The following is a 19,515-nucleotide window of genomic DNA, read 5'->3' as shown; positions in this document are numbered from 1 at the left end:
CAAACCAATATACATATGTGTGCATATATGTGTGTATAACATGCACCAGGTAAACAGACACTCCTCTCACTGCTTTGTGGACTTCATTATCAATGAAGTAAAAATTGCTAACATTAATCTATCACTTCAGGTTGTCATCACACAAAAAAAATGAATAGAAACTTAACGTGGTTGACCACAGTGGCTCATCTGGCATGTTTACTGGAAGGTACATTAAGACCAGTAATGACCACAATGCCATAAACAAGGCAAGTACATTGGATTGGCATAGAAAATTCTTCTACACAGCTTCATCCATCCAAGAGCTGTACTTTTTCAGTAAAACCATAAGACAAACTGTTGTGATTGTTTCAACTACTTCACCCTTCTCTACTGAAGGCCACACTGCCAACAAGCCCTGAGGATATACTGGTCAGCACAAAGGGACATTACTGGTCTTTTTCTGAATGCTTCCCCTTCCCAAGAGGAAAAACAAACCAATATACATATGTGTGCATATATGTGTGTATATGTGTGTATAAATATATATATATATATATAATCACAGATTACTTAGTCTCTTGAAAAAAACTGGGGAAAAAGGGCACACTGCAGAAGATGCTCCTCACTGCTGTACCTCAGCCTGACAGAAACAGCAGCAGCAGCAGCTCCTCACCAAGCTTTACATGCTACGGGGACTCAAAGCCTTCAGCTAGATCTGAGCTGTGTGATGTTGTATCTGAAACATGTAGAGGGAACAAACGATTTCCCTGCCGTCCAATTCATATTCGATGTATGTTATCAAAACCAGCCCTCTATCATGGGCTGGGAAACTCCAGAAAGTCCAGCTGATTTAGTGAAATGGAACCAACTTCCCTGCACACGTTTTCCATTGTACTAAGATTTCAGTACCACCTTATTATTAACTGGTATCCACCTCATCTTAACTGCTTCCCATAAAATCACAATGCATCCAATATATATGTTCTGCCACCATCCAAAACTTGCTGTTTCTGGAAAGCCACCGAATTCTGTATCCAATATTTTCACTTTTTATCTTTCTCATCTCAAAAGCCAAAGTAACCCTTTTCTCTCTAACAGTTTTGAACTACCCAGAAGGAAACACCTTCCGGGGCTAAGCATGCCCATTACTGCAGCTATACATGCAGATCATCATAGAATGATTCAACAGTGAATGGAGAATGTAAAAATGTATTATACTTATTAGAAAAAAAATCACCAAAACCTGTGCTTTTTTGGTCCTGAGATAGAAAAGGGAATTAGAAAAACTCCACAGGTTTTACACTACAATTGGGTTTTGAAACAGACAGAAGCTGATAAATTCAGCATTAAGTTTTCCAAAAGAATCCTTAATTCTTCTGCAGTGCAGACACTTCCACATCTGAAAAGGATCTTCCTGAAGATCACACCACCAGCAGTGTGACAAACTGGTGTGCATTTAAGGAAACTGGGGCGGTGGGGGCGCAAAACACTGCTTTTCAAAAACCATCATTTCCTAACTTGTTCTATCACTTTTCTAGCTACAAAACCTTTCATAAATGAGGACACTACCTCCCTACCTACCTCCCAGAGTTTATTTTATCAAGTCAACAATTGAGCAGCATGAATGACTGACAATGTATTCAGGGTAGTTTTTTTGCCTGAGGCATTAAAAAGGAAATAAAAGAGCAAGGGAAACTTCTAAATGGTGCTGAAGACCTGCTGCTGGCACACTAAACAAAGGGGAACAATTGAAAGCTAGGGAGCAGTTAGTAATTTATACTACTGAGCCTAATGCTTGGACAGTAAGGAAAACAGATGGCTCTGCAATATGGAGATGGCTCCATGAAAAGCAATCGGCACGGGATGTTGCAGTAACACGGTGGCAGTAGCTTGCCTCGTTGTTGCAACAGCCACAGCAAACGTCATTTCAGGGTGTAAAACCTGAGTAAAACCAAACAAAAGCAAACAAGACTGAAGCAGGACCTCCTGTTACAATCAGCTTATGTTCCTTGAGAAAGCACAAGCTAGTTTTTGGGGTTTTTGGGCAGTCCAGCACAGCTCCGTGCAAATAAATGAGCCCAACCCACCCCGCACCAGTAGGGTTCCTCTTCCTGCCCCGTCCCCCTCCCAGTAATTCTGCATCACTCTGAACGACTACGAACGTCAGCTATTTAGTTCTACTTTTAGCTCTGCTTTAAATAAAAGTGTGCTGAGTGCAAGCTGCATAATGAAGGCTCAAAACCATGGAGATGGCACCGACTGCAATGGGGCAGCACAACCAAGCTGTGGCGTTATTTTTTGTTTCTCATTCTGGCAGACTTACTTAATTTGTGGAACAAAACCAGCATTTGCCAAGAGAAGTTTCTAACCACATGCTGGAGCAGACAGGCTGGCAGCTTTCAAATGGAAGTCCTTTCAGACCTTGAGGTCACACTTAGAGGCAATGGACTCAGTGCACATGCACACACAAACACACAAAGAACAGGTGAAAGACTTCTTGACAAACGCATAAGGAGCTCCAACTAATTTGTTTTCTTTAAGTATTACATTTCAAGGTCATCATGACTAAGCAATATACAAAAGTCATGCACCACTTTTAATAATCTAATAGTCCAACCTGCAACTTTTCAGAAAGACCAGATCATTATAAACTCTTCGACCACTTTGCTTTAAGACTCGATTAAAAAAGGGATTTTTCTTCCCCCTTGCTACTGGGTGTTTTACTTTGGGAACTGATGGATCCTATACTGAACTGTTTTCATTCAAAACATTAATTTACTGCTATAACTATCAAACTGAAGAAAGGAGGGATGCTAGAACCCTGGGATTTGAAGGGAGAAGAAGGGGAGAAAAAGGTTTCAAGTCTTTAAGCAACTTGCAAGAAAACAAAAAGCAAACTGGTCAGTCAAGGCACTGTTTAATTTCATCAGCCACTGGGAAAACCACAAAGGATTTGCTGCTACTCTGATTTGGCCATGCAAGCCTCTGAAAACTTTCCCTGGTCCATTACTTATTAAAAACAATATTCCATCCATATTTCCCTAAGTGTAGAGAACACAAGTCATTAGTTTTCCAGACTTCACATTGTGGCTGACAAAGCAAAATACATACTGAGGTTCAAAAGCCATCTGAGCCAGAATCTCTGACAAAGGCCACCTTAAATAAATGGACAATAAATGTCTCCTCAGTCCACTTAAGCAGAGTCTCCAGCCACTGCTGTGTGTCAGTGTCTGTTTTAGAAACAGGTCATGGATGCTTACAGAAAAGCCACAGACCCTTGATTTCCATACACCTGGGAATTACTATATTTTGCAAGTTAGCACATAGGAAAATGCACTAAGGATTGTACTCTGAGGTAGTTTAGACTCTGGGAGTTCCACGACAAATAACCTTTATAAAACAGTTAATGTTCCCTACAACAGATTTTTTTTGAGAAAGTGACTCTTAAAAGGAGTCACTTTAATATTTACTGTTTATGCAACAAAACCCTGACTATAGCATGACCATTATCAAATATGCATCTGTTCACCACACAAAATTACTTACTTTGAAATATGTTTGCACAGCAGCTAAAAGCATTTACAGTCCAGTGTCCTCTGATTCAGGAATAGTTCCCATGCCCTTAAAGCCTATTCCATTTTAAACACTTTTTCTCCTCTGTTGCTCTAGAGATGGTCCACACAGAAGGAGAGAGAGTTTATCAATACAGGGCAAGAGCAAAACTTATCAATTAAGAAAGTCCTATCAAATAAATATAGCAATAAGATGGTTCATGAGGGAAAGATCTTGGAGAATGTGTTTTGGTTTATCAACCTAAATTAAATCTGCTTTTCCCCTATCAGACCCTTTTTTATTTCAGGACCCCTTCTGCTTTGTTGCAGGGAAAATTAATTGTACCTGAGTAGGTGAGTGTTTTGTGTCCCTCCTGCTCTTAGTTCATGGAACCTGCTATGGCAAAGCAGTCTCATCTGGGTTCTTGCAAAAAATTAACACTGGAAATTATTTACCTCCCTAGGCAGCTACAGTTGCCTATTACATGGAAATACTACTTTGAAACACTGTTTTTACAGAATATAATATTCCAAAGCTGCTTGATCTCTGTAACACCAAGCAGCCACACGCGCTACTACTGATGAGATGTTCTTTTGATTTCCCACAATCAAAGGTCTCCACTCATTAAGAGGGTTATGCTGATGCTCCTCCGCCTGTGCTGCGCTTTGAACAGACAATATCGTCCCTTGGATGCAGCAACTCCAACAACTGAACGGAACATCTAACAAGACAGCTGGACTGCAGCTTCCCTCACAGCCTTCCCCTGAAAAAGAGAGATTTGTTTCCTCCACCTCTGTAGAGTGTAGTGGACTCCTCTCTGCTTCAGGTCTTCTAGAGGGAAAGAAGTGGCTTGGAGGAAACGCAACTAACCAGCTCCCTCATTGACAGAAGTGAGCAAGCACATTGACTTGTGCCCTTTATGTATTGATGCTCTAGCTGAGTAAATTAGGATGTACAGGGGAAAAGCAAAGAGCACCAGAAGCAGGTCTACGACCCCAAAAAGCATAGTAGCAATCTTACATCTTCTTCAATCTTCCTGAAATGTGATTACGGTTGACCTTTAAATCTAGTAGATCAACTAATAAATTCTGCTGGAACAACACTGTATATGTGATCTAAGAGCACACTTATACTTAGAAAACTTGCAGTGGTTACCTGGCATAGTCATTTTATTTTGCTGTAAAAGTTACCAGGATTTGTCTCAATTGATTTTACTTGCAAGAAAAACACATCATCAAAACTGCAGCATCAGCAGACACTAAAGGTCTTAGCTTCTTGCAGGATGAATGCAATATCAATAGTTATTAGGATGTATTCATACAAGGTACACAAGAGGGATGGAAAGAAGATGCTAGTAATCTCACTTAATCCTAAGGAAGCCTCAAGTCAGGTTTTCAGGCTGTGGGAAAAAAATGTGCAAGGAAAATTATAAAAACTTCAAAGTATTTGCCAGGCAAAATGTTGAATTTGGAACTGAAAACATATTTAACAGTTCTTTAAGTAGTAAAGCTTTTGTGTCATAGTAGATATTAGTTCTATTTCAGCTGATAAATTGTGCTTCAACAAAATAACTCAAAAGAGGCTCCTGGATGGTATTTGTCCATGGTGGGCTCAGAAGCAAGATCAGCAGCCAATAGAGTTCCTAGTGGGATGCAGCCATCTCTCTCAGATTTCCCAGAGTACTCATTCTATAGTACAATCCTCATATTATAGATGGGAAAACAGCAATCTAAGGACAGAGGAAAAAAGAGGATGTACAACTCCAAAGTTCCTCCAGTTACATTACAACCTGGGCAATACTGCCACTCCTGAAACCTTCACCTTTCCCATCTGAAATTTTTTGAAACATCCACACGCTGTATCATCATACACTTGTGCTCACATAGCCAACTAGACAGCAAGTTCTTTTATGCAGAAAGTCATTAACTCCACATGACAGGCTAGGGTGTCCAAAAGAGTCAGAAAACTGGAAATGAAAGGTTAGCTTTTGCTTTATCCGGCACAAGAGACCTTACAGACTCGATCGTCTCTGTGATCTATGAAATTTCTACAAACAGCTTTGGAAGAGGCACCAAGAAGCGCAGCCAATTAAAAAAAAAAAAAAAAAGGCACTGAGCAAACTGAAAATGCTACATCGAAAATTCTGAAAATACAAGATTTGACTCCAGAGTAAAACTGAACCATAAGGCAAGCCAGAGAACTTGTTAAATCTGAGTGCAGAGACAACTGCAGAGAAAACTCTAAATAGAATTCAACTGAAAGCATATGGGTAGGGCTGGGAACATGAGAATAAAAATCTAACTAATGGTAAAACATACAGTGATTTTTTCTTGAAAGTCATCTTGGAGGAGAAACATATATCCAACCTCATTGAGAGATAACCTCAGGGGGAGGAGGCAGCTATTTTTCTTTTAACTGCAGCTTATTTGATACAGAAGTGACATTTTCTCTCAATGAAGAATTATTTTAAACATAAAGAAAACCCAACTTCTTAAACGAGACAGGGCCCAGTAACACTGCGGTAGTTCGGAATGTCATGATTTCCATCAAAAAAACTGTTTTGCAGAGATTAGGAACAGCTGTTTCAAACTGAATTAGACTTAAACTGCAAACAAGCTGTCAAGACCCAGAAAATGTATTTTATACATCAAAGAAGGTATTTGATTCAGCTGTTTTATGATGGTGGTCAGCCAAAAGAGAAATAAAGTAACATTCTGAGATTCCAGACGTTGTTGCAAAGACTCATTTTTAACACTCTTCATGTAGATTTATTCCTTTGAGCATTTGGAACAGGAAAAATGTCAAACAGCTCATATCACAAATTCTTGAGTATTTTCAAACCATGGGAAGCTTAAAACTGTTTTAAAGACACCTGAGGACTCTTTCTGCTCTAGTCCACATTGTCTGCATCTTTGTAGCAGTAACAGGAAGTTGCAATAAGGAAAATACGCTCAATTGCTGTTGACGTGAAAAGATTTAAGAAATTCACTTTAACCCACCACTTGTAACAGCACTTGCATACAGCTCCTTTAGTGCATGCCTGCAGATCCTGGGAGGCTTTTAGTGGCTATTTTCAATATCAATTTCCACAGGAACTGCAATTTCATATAATAGAGAAGCAAATACATCTATTTTAGAATATACCGTAGAATGTCACATCTAGATATAACTCCTTTGTGTCTAATGGCCCATGCAGTATACAGAGCAACTCTTACACTGTGTCACTGCCAGTCACAGGATCTTAGAGAATCCAAATACAACAAGAAAATTAATAAGAAGTGGGGCTGGTTTTAGACAGAACTATTTGTTCCAAAGCACAACTTTGAATATTGAAGATCCCTGTGATTTTATTACATGCTCAAAGATGTAGCCATTATACTCTGCTTTCCAACCAAATCTAAAGTAATCCTGAAAATATCCTTAGCATTTCAACATGGTCATTACTTTTCATAATAATGATATACACTAATTCTACCCAGTAAGTACATTAGTTATAACTGTCAGCTTTTGAAGAGGAGGTATCCGGGAACAAGCCAATTCCTGACCATATAAAAATGTGCATTTTTAAGATATTAAGACACCAGGCAAGCATGCAACTGCAGTCATGCACCACTTCAGCTTTCAGATTACTCACACAGTCTAGCTTCAGGCACTGCACTTGAGAACTTCAGTTCTCACCAAACTCAGTGGAGCACCAGAGCATGAATGAATGCTTCACACTAAGCCAAGAACCTCACAAAACAGCACAAGATAACTGCTGCTCAGGAGACAGAAACATTTCATCTTTCTGTGAAGATCAAAAATGGGAAAGACCAGTACCTGGTGGAACCAATCAGCTTTGATTAAACTTTCCTTCATTAATTCAGGACATTTTTTCCAGGTATACTGTAGCAGAATAAATGGAAGCCTTACATTCAGGCATTTAAAATTAGATAAAATTAACTGCTATGCATGCTTGGGCTAATCTTGTGTCAGCAGAAACAGTGATAACACAGCCCGATACATCATCTTTATCTCCAGAACTTCAGGATTTTACAACTCTAATTGGTTTAAATGCTAGCTCACATCAACAAGAGGTACCAACAACAAATGGAGCTACGAGTGATGAATATAAAACTGCTGCCATGTTCTTGCCAAAATGTACATTTCCATGAAGCAGCAGCCGAACCACTGGTCTGAGCTGCACTCTTGATTACACACAGCTCCTGACACAGGCTATTTTCAATTTTAATAGCTTTTAGATTTCCATGTTTTGTAGCCTGGTTATCAACAGTATCTGATTAAGATAAAATGGGAAAGAATTGAGTATGGCTTATATGCAATTCAAACAATTAAATCACTCTGTGAACTGCCTGAAGGGGCCAAGTTTAGTAACTCCAAAAAAAATCATATGAGCACACTTTTGCATTTAAAAACCCACAAATAACAGTCTCACAAAAAGACCTGAAAACAACAATAGTAGAGAGCAACAGGGTGACATCATTAAATTTTCCAGTTTCTTTGATTTCCTCTAGAAGTTATAACAGAAATCTTTTCCATATAAATAACAACAATGGGATGCTTATCACCTGTATCAGTTATTTTATATTAGTATTGGTATTCCTTGAACGCCGCCTTATGAAGGTCCCCAAACACTTTACAAACACTTTTAATGTGCCTCAAAGAAAGAGAGACTTTGAGTCTCTGAAAATTTCCTCTGTGCTTTCATGGTGGCCACCATCCACTAGATGATAACCCAGACTTTCACCACCAGTAACAAGTCAGTCTGAGCCACTAAGAGCTGAGAGAGCAGGAAAACATGCAATTCAAAGGAATGCTGAGTCTGAGGGTTTCTTAAAAGGCTCTTTTTGTTCAGCAGTCCTACATATTCCTCAATTAATCCCTGGAGAACATGGATTTCCAGTTATACTTCATTGTATTTCTCCACTTATCAAAAGTAAAGCCCTTTATTCCAAACCAATTGTTATACCATGACTTACCCATCTACATCCTGCTCTTCTGTGCCTGTACGTGCATTATGCATACAAAGCAATGCTGCTTTAAAAAATTTGCTTTGATGACCACATTGTACAGCTTAGAAAGGGAAAGTGATCACTGACTGACAAATTACATAATTCAACCATCCAACATGAACTGTACGAAGAGTTCTTGCAGAGGAAAAGAAAAAAGAAAAAAAGGGAGTTAGGGGAGGAAGATCCAGGAGTGGGCAGAAGTGTTTTGGTGAAAATAAAGCAACATCAATCATTTCCATCCTGAAATAGGCTAACAGCTAGAACATTAATACTTATCAAAGAAACAGGGGAGGAAAAAACTCCACTCATTAACAAATAAAGGTGTTGCAAAGCATTAAATAATTCCTACCAGCTGACAAGGGGGCTGTGATTTATAATAGTGCGTATTGATATATCACTTCCTATAATTAGGAAAAGTGAGACTGGCACTGCTCAGAGCATTATTTTGATGTGAACCTTGAAAAAATACTGGTGAATAACAACAAACACCCAGCACAACAATAGGAGAACACCACTTCATGCTCTCAGCCTGCTTCAGGTTTAAAACAAAGACGGACAAAACTCTGTTTGTACACATAGAACCTTCTTTCCTAACAGCATCCTAGCTTGAATTATTACTTTGATAAATCCAGGAAGATAACAGATATAAAACATTCAAACTCCACAACAAACAAGACAGAATCAAAGGCTAATTATTTATCATTCTTTTAAGCAACAAGTTATTCACCATCACTAACAAACTAACCTCACTCTACTAAAATGTCAAAGAAATTCAACTAATGTACAAATGAATTATACTGGCCCAAGGAGCCATGTGGGGTAAATTTGCATCTGCTACATCTTTCCAGTAGTGCAAAGAAAAAAGAAATTGGTAATGTTTTCCTTTTGTTCCAGTTATTAGATGTCAAAAACACCTTTATATTTATACATGGTAACAATAGCTAAATTAGCCCTGAATTGGACTTCTGTTCAAAAGCAACACAGGAATCACAGGCAAATACAAGAGCTGCAGATTCCAGCTCCCAGCTGAGGAAAGAAGATGGATCCTCCAAAAAGAAGATGAACTTAACTGATCCCAGTGCCCCTCAGATGCTGATTTAGGAGAATTCTCTACGAAGAATAAAATCCAACACACAGTAACTGGTGATTCTGCCTTTGCATTATAAGATTCTCTGTTCTCATTACGGCTTTCAATTTTATTTTTTTTTAACCATGATTACACAGCTCAGAAACCCTCAGAAAAACTACATGTGCCACCTTTTTCTTTCTGCAGGAAAGTACTGTAGACTGTTGTAATTCCTGCCCCATCCCTACCCTTACATTTTGGTACAAGCACTTTTTTCCTTCCCATAGCTCTTCCAGGGCTTTTCCCCCAGCACCAGAATATTGAGGATAATTATACACTACCTGAATTTGCCACCCCTGATGTTGCTGGTCACTGAAATCAACCCAGAAATAACAAAAATCAATATTCTCCATGCAGACAACTGAGCAGTAATTAATAACTACATTAGTTGGGGGTAAAGAGGTAACCCATTTCCTGGTCGTATTTTTAAAAAGAGAAAAAAAAAAATATCAACAGCATTAATGTAATTCCAACAGCAAAACATTTCACCAAAACATTTGCCTAAATTTTTCACAAAATTAAAAGCCCATAAAGGGCATTTTCCAGACTGTCATACAAACAGCATTAGTCATTAGCTGTATATACTTGGCATCTACAAAGCACTTCTGTCCAATGAACCCAATGCACTTGAGACACATTTAGACTGGAAACTCTCCCAAGAAGTAGGTTAAATATTATTATCCTATTTTATCCATAAGAAAAATGAGGCACACAAAATCATGCATCCTGTTCAAGGTTACAACAAAAATTAGTAAGAAAAGCAAGAATAGAATCCAAGTGGCCCAGCTCCTATTTTGTGCCCCATGGAAAAGAAAACACTAGTTGGTTTATCAGTCATTTCTCTAGTGACAGGAACATAAGCTCCTGTGGCTTATCTGCACAGGAAAGGAGACCACAGCCAGTAATCCTCAAGAGCCTTTCTGCTCTGCCTCCCTCCATGAAGCACTGATTTTGCTCATACAAAACAGATTAACGTGTGCTCTTCAGAGTGCAACACAGATATCCTTGTAGGGACTTGTCACTTTGCTTCAATTGAAATCTTACTTCATTTTTTTCATTCATTCCCTTCTGTGAGTAGACCAAGGGATTTGGGTCACTTCAAATCTTTAAATAACTTTACAGCTCCTGCTCACTCACCAGTATCTCAAACTGCACCACTAACCTTCCTGAGCAAGCACAGGTGATCTTCAAAAGTAACCTCCAGGAACACTGGGCAAGAATATGATCCAGTTACCATTAAAGATCTTTCCTCAATGATAGAATCATGGAACAGTTTGGGTTGGAAGGGACCTTAAAGATCATTCAGATCCAACCCCCCTGCTTGGGCAGGAGACCTCCCACTAGACCAGGTTGCTCCAAGCCCCATCCAACCTGCCCTTGAACACTTCCAGGCTGCTTCCTCAGCTGAGATGTAACCAACAGACACCCAGATTCCAGCCCTGGGGGACTAACCTCTTTTTCAACCTACATATTGTGCTTTATGCCAAGATAATTGACACACAACTGTCACTGATGTTACAGTACACCTGAAAAGAAAATGTTTCCTCATTTGGGTGGATGAAATCTCAGCAGAGTAAGTTGGATCTCCATGCAACAGTATGTCACAATATTATCACCACAACCCTTCTGGAGAAAAGAGGCCTGAAAGGACAAAATCTTGGCCATCTGCCTGAGCTTCCAGGGAACAGCCAAAATAATAATTCAGTTATATTGTCTATGCTACTGTAAAACTACATTAAATTAAAAATGTTTGAGTGCATTCAAAATTCAAAATTAATGTTCCTTGGAATGAACATGTTGTTTTACAATCAAGTTGAACCAAAAAAAAATAAAAATAAAAATTCAGTGTTCCTCTACTATTATGGTTACCATTTAATGTCATTTATTGTCATTAACACAATATTTGTGTCTAATCAATACTAAGCTACCAAGAGCAGTCATAACTAATCTGGACTTTCTCTACAGGCTCTATTGATTTCTTTTTTTGAGAGCTACAACAAACACAATTTATACAAATAATTTATCAGGGAACACATCAAAATAATCTAATAAACAAAACTTACATATTCCTTTTCTCTTTTGTCATGTGACAGGAAGTAATTTTAACTCATTACTGGTAATTATTTCATGTAAAAACAAGAGGAAGCTATGAAGTATCAAATTTAAATCTAAATATTTTGAAGTGTACTTCAACATGCAGATTAACAGTATTTTTTTTTTCATTTTTTATTTCCCAGCATATTACTTTAAAATAAATTTGATGATTCCTGTCCAGCTTTCCCCCCTTGGAATAACTACAATACACTGATACTGTAAAGTTTATGCAAGTTGCCACAATAATCTTTTTAGAGATCGCTAAATTACATCATTTTATCTAAATCCTACTCACCCAGGGAGTCACCAAATCAGAAAAGTTGATTTTTTTTGCTTTCTGCTTGAAGTGGTAGGTACCAGCCTTCCCAAACACACGGTTATAATATTTTTCAAATACCATTTCATGATGATAAAAAACCACCACCACTGCTCACACACACCTACACACAAAGGCTCAAACTACAGAAATGCTGGAGTTGGAACAGAGCAGCTGCTGCAGAAGAAGCACCCAGGAAGGAGGAAGACCAGCAGAATGGCACTTGTTACATGAATGTCCTGAAGAACAAAAGAAAGGAGTTCTTCCAGTGCTCTGTCACAAATATGAGGTCACATCTCTTTTTTTTAAAAAAAAATATCAAAACTTCATCAATAGTTCACTCTAGGAAGTGACTTTAGAAAATACCTTTCATCTAAACTTAGAGCTTGATGCATTCTCCCCTGTGGTAGTTTCCCTGGAATCCCAATGTAAGGCAAGACACAGGCACCTGGGTAAGGAGAGACAAAGCAGCAGCACCCAGCAGATCCAGGCCTGGCTCTTCCCAGCACACAGAACAGAAATCCCACTCATTGTTGCTGTCACCTTGAATTTCAGCTGCTCAGACACAGCAATCATATTACCAAAAAAAAAAACTGAATAGCAAAAATGGAAATAACTACAAAAAACAGAATTCAACTACAATTACTAAACAGAGAGACCACATGAAAAAACCCCTCCTGATTTCTACAAACTTTCTAACTTACCAACAATGCTTTATTTGCTTTACCCATAGAGAATGATAGCTCATTTTTATCTTATCTAATATTATTTCTTCAGTATTACATTAGAGGGCACATATGGATCCTTCTGGGAAACAGCACTTAAATTGCAATGAAGAAAGCTTCTTCTATTAAATAAAATTGAAGAGGAGGGGGGAAAAAATTATAAAGGAGACCTCAATATTGTTCCATGGCTACTACCTGCCTCCATGTGCCTTAAAGTCAGCAAAGAAATTTACTTACATGGTTTCTACTGATACATAAAAGAAGTTAAAGCAAAGAAAAAAAAAATACTTAGCTCTTGCTTGCATAACAACTTAAACTGCCCGTGTGTTTCAGCTGCAGCTTGTCAGCTCTGTTAAACACCTGAAAAAGTAAAAGCTCCTTCACAGCTGCATATGTATGTAATTAATGCATTTGACAAGCTGTTGTGTTCCCAAACAGCTGCTTCCATTATACAGACAACTTTACCATCTGCAAAACTATTGGGTAAACTACAGTAAGTAAATATCAGGGTAACAGGTGCTAATAACTAACAAGCACTGCCAAAATAACACACTTCTGCAGGAAAAGTTTTCAATTTTCCCACTGCAGTTTTTTTGTACCCCTGTAACTTCAGATACTCAGAGAAACTAGTGTTGGGACTACTAGGAGCAGTAAAATAAGGTTCAGGGCAAGTATCATTGAAATCACAATTAAGTGCAACCCATCTCTACTGGACTAAGCCAAAGAGTTAGGCCAGTAAATTTGCACCTAAAAGTGGGTCTTCTCACAATACAGAACCAGCCACAGCTACGAGTACTAACAAGGTAAATAAAACTGACCTTAATTCATATTGTCCACCACTACCAGCCTCCCCATGTTTTAAAAATGAAAAGAATACACAAAACATGCAACACAAAGTCTGTGTACCCATTTGCCCTGTATTTGATTAATGTCCTTTTGGAATTGCACCATAGACACAAAACTCGACTCCATCCATCCTCCCCTGGCAGGCATGGGGCTACTCATGCCATCAGTAATGCATGAACAATCAGGGAGAGGAAAATGCCCTTATCTCAGCTCATCAAAAATACAAGCAAGCAAGTCACAAAGGGGTCACAAATTAAAAATTAAATGCAGACAGACATCAAGTGTATTGACACATCACCACAGCTAAATTTTTGCTTCAAAGCAACAGAAAACACCAGGCACACAGAGTAAGAACAGAAGACAGCCAAAAGATGCAATGAAATAACACTTAATCAAGAAGTGTAGTTAGCAATGAAGAAATAAGCAGCAACAACACTGGCAACACCGGGGTCTTTGCTGCGAATGGTGAATCCAGCAGCTACACCCTCACACAGGCAACACCTGCTGTCAGAAAGCAGGCAATCTGTCCATGACTCAGGTCACTGCAAACCCCAGGAAGAATGCTGGTAAAGTGCAGAAGAGCAGTTAGGTAGAAAGTAGCTATTCAAATACAACTTACAGAGTGTCTTCTACTTTCACTGTAAAGAAGTCAAAGACAACAGAGATAAAAGAAAAAGAAAATACTGTTTTTCTCCTGGAACATTTCAGTGTATATGAGTGCAGAGGATACTGAAACTTTTTGCTTTCTGAAATCAGAATCCACTAGTACAAAAAACTGTTCTTCAAAGCTCCAAAACACTCTAAGTTAATAAAAATCTCCATTAGGACAACTCTGCCAAAGCTATCTCATTATCAACTGAGTTTACTCTTGATAATGACCTAAAGAAGTAATTAAATCACTGAAGACTCAACTGCATGACAAGCTTAGAAGTTTTTATGTATAAATGTTAGGTGGCTTTATTTTTTTTTCTGAAAGGAGCAAATTAGTTATTTTTCTGCAGTGCCAGTAACTTGCTAACAGCAAGAAACACAAGCAAACATGAAGCATTTTCTCCATTATTAAAACTCTACTTCAAAATCGTTCTGTCCCCTATTTTCCAACAATATCCAATTTCTATTCATGCTGAATTCTACTACTATTAGAAGACATTAACACATATTTGTATTCTGAAAAATAACTGTATAAACATTATTTGTGGTATTCATAAAAACATTATTGTATGTTAACTGAGACCACAAGGAGCCAGGCTGTTCTGAGGGAAATGAGAGGATCCAATATGCTGCAAAGACCCTACTCACAGGGAGGTTTGCTGTTTTCCTGGAGCCCAGGTTAAGGACATCAACAGAAAACATCCCAGTTTAGTGAGGTCCACTACTGATTTTCCATGTGGGTGAAGAGGAAGCAGCAAATAGTCCACAAACAATCAAGAGAAACTTCAGGGTGTTGGGACGATAAGAGAGAGACTCTGGGGTGCAGGTTTTCTTCTTCTCTCCTTCCATTTGAAAGCAGTGACAGTCTAAGGAACAGGAGGATCCAATCTATCAACACGTGGCTCCATGGCTGGTGTCACCAGCATAGTTTTGGGTTTTTTGATAATGGGATGGTCTACACGACACCAGGAATTCTGGCATCAAATGGCAGACATCTTTCTTAAAGGGGGAAGAGGAACAAGAGATAGTGGGGCTGATTGACAGAGCTTTAAACCAGATGTGAAAGAGGAGGGAGAAAATCATATCAAGATTGTCTGTGACAAGCGACAGGAAGACACACCAAGGTTGGAAGGACAGGGTGATAGTAAGCCTTCATTCTGCTGCCCTGAAGCATGCTACGGAGACTGCAACACAAGCAAAGTCTTACAGAGATGAGCCAAGGGCTCCTGAGGTAATAGGAGACAGCAGGGGGAACCAGGGAGACCTTGGGGGAATAAAGGAGTGTTCCTCTCAGAAGGTGAGACAGCCAGCAGCCCAGCTGAAGACCTAGGGGTACTAGTGGATCAAAAGCTGGACATGAGCCACCAATGTGCAATTGCAGCCCAGAAGGCCACAGAAAAGTCTTATCTCAATTAAAACACCATTTTTTACCTTTGAAAGTACATTTAGGTACATATTATGCACCTCAACTTCATAAAAAACTCAGAAGTTTTGGCAGTCTGAAACACAAAGAAGTCTACTCTATTACACACCAAACATTCTGAAGGAATGCACAAATAAGTACAGTGATGTATTCTGTTACCTTATTTGACCATTTGTAGGCTTGAAGAAGTTGGCTGTAAAGAGGTGTTTTGTCCTGAACAGGATCTAGACTCAGTAGTCCACTGTTGTGCAGGGGGTGGTTCTCAGATGGTTTGCCAACTAGGTTGCTCAGACGCTCCAGTTCACTGAAAGAAAACCCAGTGGTATTTTTTTTAAGGCAGATCTGCAGATACAGATAAATCTAGATGTACAATCCCCCTTCAGGGACAGCAGTCATGCATTAATTCTATTTTAATATCTAAATGAGTTGTAAATGCCTCCCCAATTCAATAAAAACCACAGTCATTCATCCAAAGAATTTAAAGTGGTCTATTAAGTCTATTTATCTCCTTTGGAGATAAAGTCCAGTCAAAAGTCTTTGGATGACAATCCAGAAAGAGCCAAACTGTGGCAATCATGGAATCATAGAATGGGGAAGGTCAGAAGGGACCTTAAAGATCATCAGGTTCCAACCTCCCTGCTATGAGCAGGGACACCTCCCACCAGACCAGGCTGCACATGGTCCTGTTCACAAGCACTTGCAGGACCCGGAGCACCTTCCGGGCAATGCCCACCCTCAGGCACAGCAAAACTCTGACTTTTTTTAACCACCAAGCCAGCAGATGCCTCATCATTTCATTAAAGAACTAGAAATTAACACTGTCCTTATATAAATGTATAGAAAAACTGGTGTAAGTCCTAAGGCTGGAGATAGTCTCTCAAAGTTTGTGATTACTCTAAGCAAGTGCAAGCATTTCAAGCTCTCAGGGCAAGGAAAAATCTTCTGATTTCCATTTGTACACTTGTAGATGTCCATAAAGTACTGCACTAAAGAATAATAAGCACCATTTTCCCAAGGAAAAAAATCTCACTGTGAAATGATTTATTGTTTCATCTCTAATTTGTCAAACACTACATTTAATAATAACACAAGAAGTTTTTAAAACTTGCATTAATCAGCTGTAGAAGAAAGACTTGGCTACTTCACAGAGATATAAAATGCAGGTTCTCAAGTAACATGACTTATCAGGTGCCTTTCCTTTTGACTTGTCAACATTACATCCTACTCTGAACTTCAGAAATTCCACTAAACAGAAACAGGATTCAGACCCTTCAACGGGTGACTTCTGAAAATCTCTGTCAAGAAAAATCCCAAACACCTTAATTTATATCTAATTAAGGTTAGAGAAATAATCACCAACAATCAGGGAACTGACAGTTAAGAGACTTCCACACTTTAATAAAGGAGAATTTTGTGACAGTAATCATTCCTTTAAGTTTTGATGGCCTACACTCAGATTTCTAAGCCTCCGGTGCTATGAACACTCATTAATGTGCTTAATATTTCTTGACAAAAGAATACAACAAAATAAATGTGAATAGATATAATAACAGAGGATTTGTTGAACAGGGATCCCAGTCAATACCTTCATGACCTGAGCCAAATTCCACATTAACTTCAATGCACCTTGGAGTATTCCCTTGCTACTTGAAATCTGTGCTTCCCACACACAACAGAATATGTAACACTTGGATGCTATAAATGTTTTGATATTTAGGGCCATTATGTTTCAGAAAGACAAATTAAATATACACCAACATAACAAAGAGTTATCTTGCAAGGAATCAGGAAAGAAACAGTCACCAAAGGCCCGATAAGCATGTCCATTAATGCTGTGGAGGAGGTGGTGAAAAAGGAACAGGTGAAGTTTGATGATGAAGCTGCTCTCAGGTGTGGCAGTAAGGACAGGGTCTTTCTGCAAAGAATCCCTCAAAAACTTCACAGCACTGAAATACTGGATGATAAACTGCAAAGTAGAGCAGTGTAAAATACTACACATGAGATGAGACAGGTCAGAGCCAACTGCTACCTGTTATTCTTCGGGAACTAGATTTTGAGGTAATACCAGGCAATTCTTTAAAAAGCTACTGAGCAAGACAAGAAGGAGAACCAAAGGAACAGCACAGCTCCCACACAGGGAACCATGAAGTCTCCTTCATTGAAAATAATGAAAACCAAAGGGATAAAACAGAAGTCTATAAAGCTGTGTACAACATCATTCATAAGAATCACTATCTACCATCTTTCCCAACAGAGGGAAGAAGTAGACAACAAATTATATGACCACGATCAGAACAAGCTACAAATCAGCAAGACCTAGTTAGCCAGCAAGGAAGCTCTTGTACATAAGACCCTGAACACTAAAACTCTGGAGACCAGAAGATGTGCTGGGAAAGGGTAGTTACAGGCACCAGACAGTGCTGATGGCTCCAGGATACAGCCCAACCAAGGATCCACATGGACCATCAGCCTCAAATGTCTGTTTACATGAAACATACCAGCCTGCACTAAATACTAAGGTGTACTACTTATATGTATTAACTTTGCAGCCCTACAAGTTTTGGTAACAAAATGGTCACACTTGGACCACCGGACGCTACTGAACAGGCAGAGACTAAAAAAAAGGGAAAAGTTTACTTTTTTCATTTCGTTTTAATAAAAAAAAAGTCAAAGAACAGGAGAAAAACCCCCCTGCAGCCAAGCGCATTCACCTTGCCAACGCAACCCCAACGACAGCTCTTTTTAAAAAACAAAACGTGAACAAAACCCAGGTAAATATCAGGAGCAGAACTCATCCCTTTGGAGTGAAACACCAGGGAGGGCTGAGGCGCGCGGCGTCTGAAGGAATAAATCGCAGCGTTTTCGCATTTATATGCCTGAAACTTTCTCCGGCAGTGGAAACAGCCCCCGCCGGGGGACCCCGAGGCCCCTCTCCCTCAGGAAGCCCCCTCAGAGCCGGCTGCTCACCCCAGGTCGCGGCTGACGGAGTGCAGGCTCTCCTGGAAGGCGGCCACGAAGCCCTTCTCGCGGCCCTCCAGGGTCTCCTTGTTCCGCATCCCATCCTTCAGGCAGTCGAAGACGCGGGTCACGCTGGAGCGCAGCGCCTGGATGGCGGCGATGGCCTGAGAAAAGGCCTCCAGGTTCACCCCGGGGCTCAGCACCCCCTCCGCCATCTTGGCCCGGCCTCTCCCGCCGGGCCCTGAGCGGCGCGCCGGGGCCGCGCGGGGCACGCCGGGAAATGTAGTCCGGGCCCTGAGAGAGGCGGGAAAAGGCGCTTCCCTCAGGGGCTGGGAACGCGGTGAGCGGCACAACGGGTCGCTTTTATGCCATTTATCCTCTCTTTCTAACCTCAGTGGTGGCTTCTGAAGGAGGGAAGCTGGAGAGCAAAACTCAGAGCACTGCTCAATTAACGGGAGGAGGTATCCGGGCCCTTGTAGGTGGTAACCCGTGGGAATAGGGTGCAGCTCAGTGCGGTGGAAAAGCGCTGACCCTGAGGAGCAGGCAGGAAGAAGCCACAATAAATCTAAGGCTGTGTTACCAGAGGAATGCGCTAAGCCTGCGTTTAGATAAGGAAGCTTGCACTTAGCTGAAAAAGTAGCATTTTGACAAAGGCAGCCAACGAGGAGCTGTGCTTGGATCAGGACTGGAGCGTGAACTGGTTAAGGGAACCGATGAAACAGGAGCAGGATTCGCATGGACAGTGCAAATGTGTATAAAAGGCAGCCTGTGTATAAAATACACGACATTTTGTTTGCATCAAGCTGTGTCCCTGTGCACCCTGTGCTCAC

The 19,515-nt window shown here is 40.0% G+C and overlaps 1 protein-coding gene across 2 annotated transcripts in view; it reads right to left on the bottom strand.

Moving 5' to 3' along the window:
- Window positions 1–18,915, bottom strand: part of MED27 (mediator complex subunit 27) — an 87,027-nt gene extending 68,112 nt beyond the window's left edge. Inside the window, exons 1-2 of one of the 2 annotated variants that reach the window (XM_009998879.1) lie at window positions 18,695–18,915; window positions 15,887–16,031 (exon numbers count right to left, since the gene is read on the bottom strand). In XM_009998879.1, coding sequence (XP_009997181.1) covers window positions 15,887–16,031; window positions 18,695–18,900 — 351 coding nt within the window. In that variant the 5' untranslated portion in view covers window positions 18,901–18,915. The remainder of the gene's footprint in view (window positions 1–15,886; window positions 16,032–18,694) is intronic. The other variant, XM_009998880.1, reaches the window with a different exon arrangement.
- Between the last annotated feature and the right edge of the window lie 600 nt (window positions 18,916–19,515).

The sequence above is a fragment of the Chaetura pelagica genome, unplaced genomic scaffold, assembly GCF_000747805.2.
Source record: "Chaetura pelagica isolate M959 unplaced genomic scaffold, ChaPel_1.0 scaffold405, whole genome shotgun sequence".
Taxonomy (NCBI): domain Eukaryota; kingdom Metazoa; phylum Chordata; class Aves; order Apodiformes; family Apodidae; genus Chaetura; species Chaetura pelagica.
This window is presented reverse-complemented; position numbering and strand designations above follow the sequence as displayed.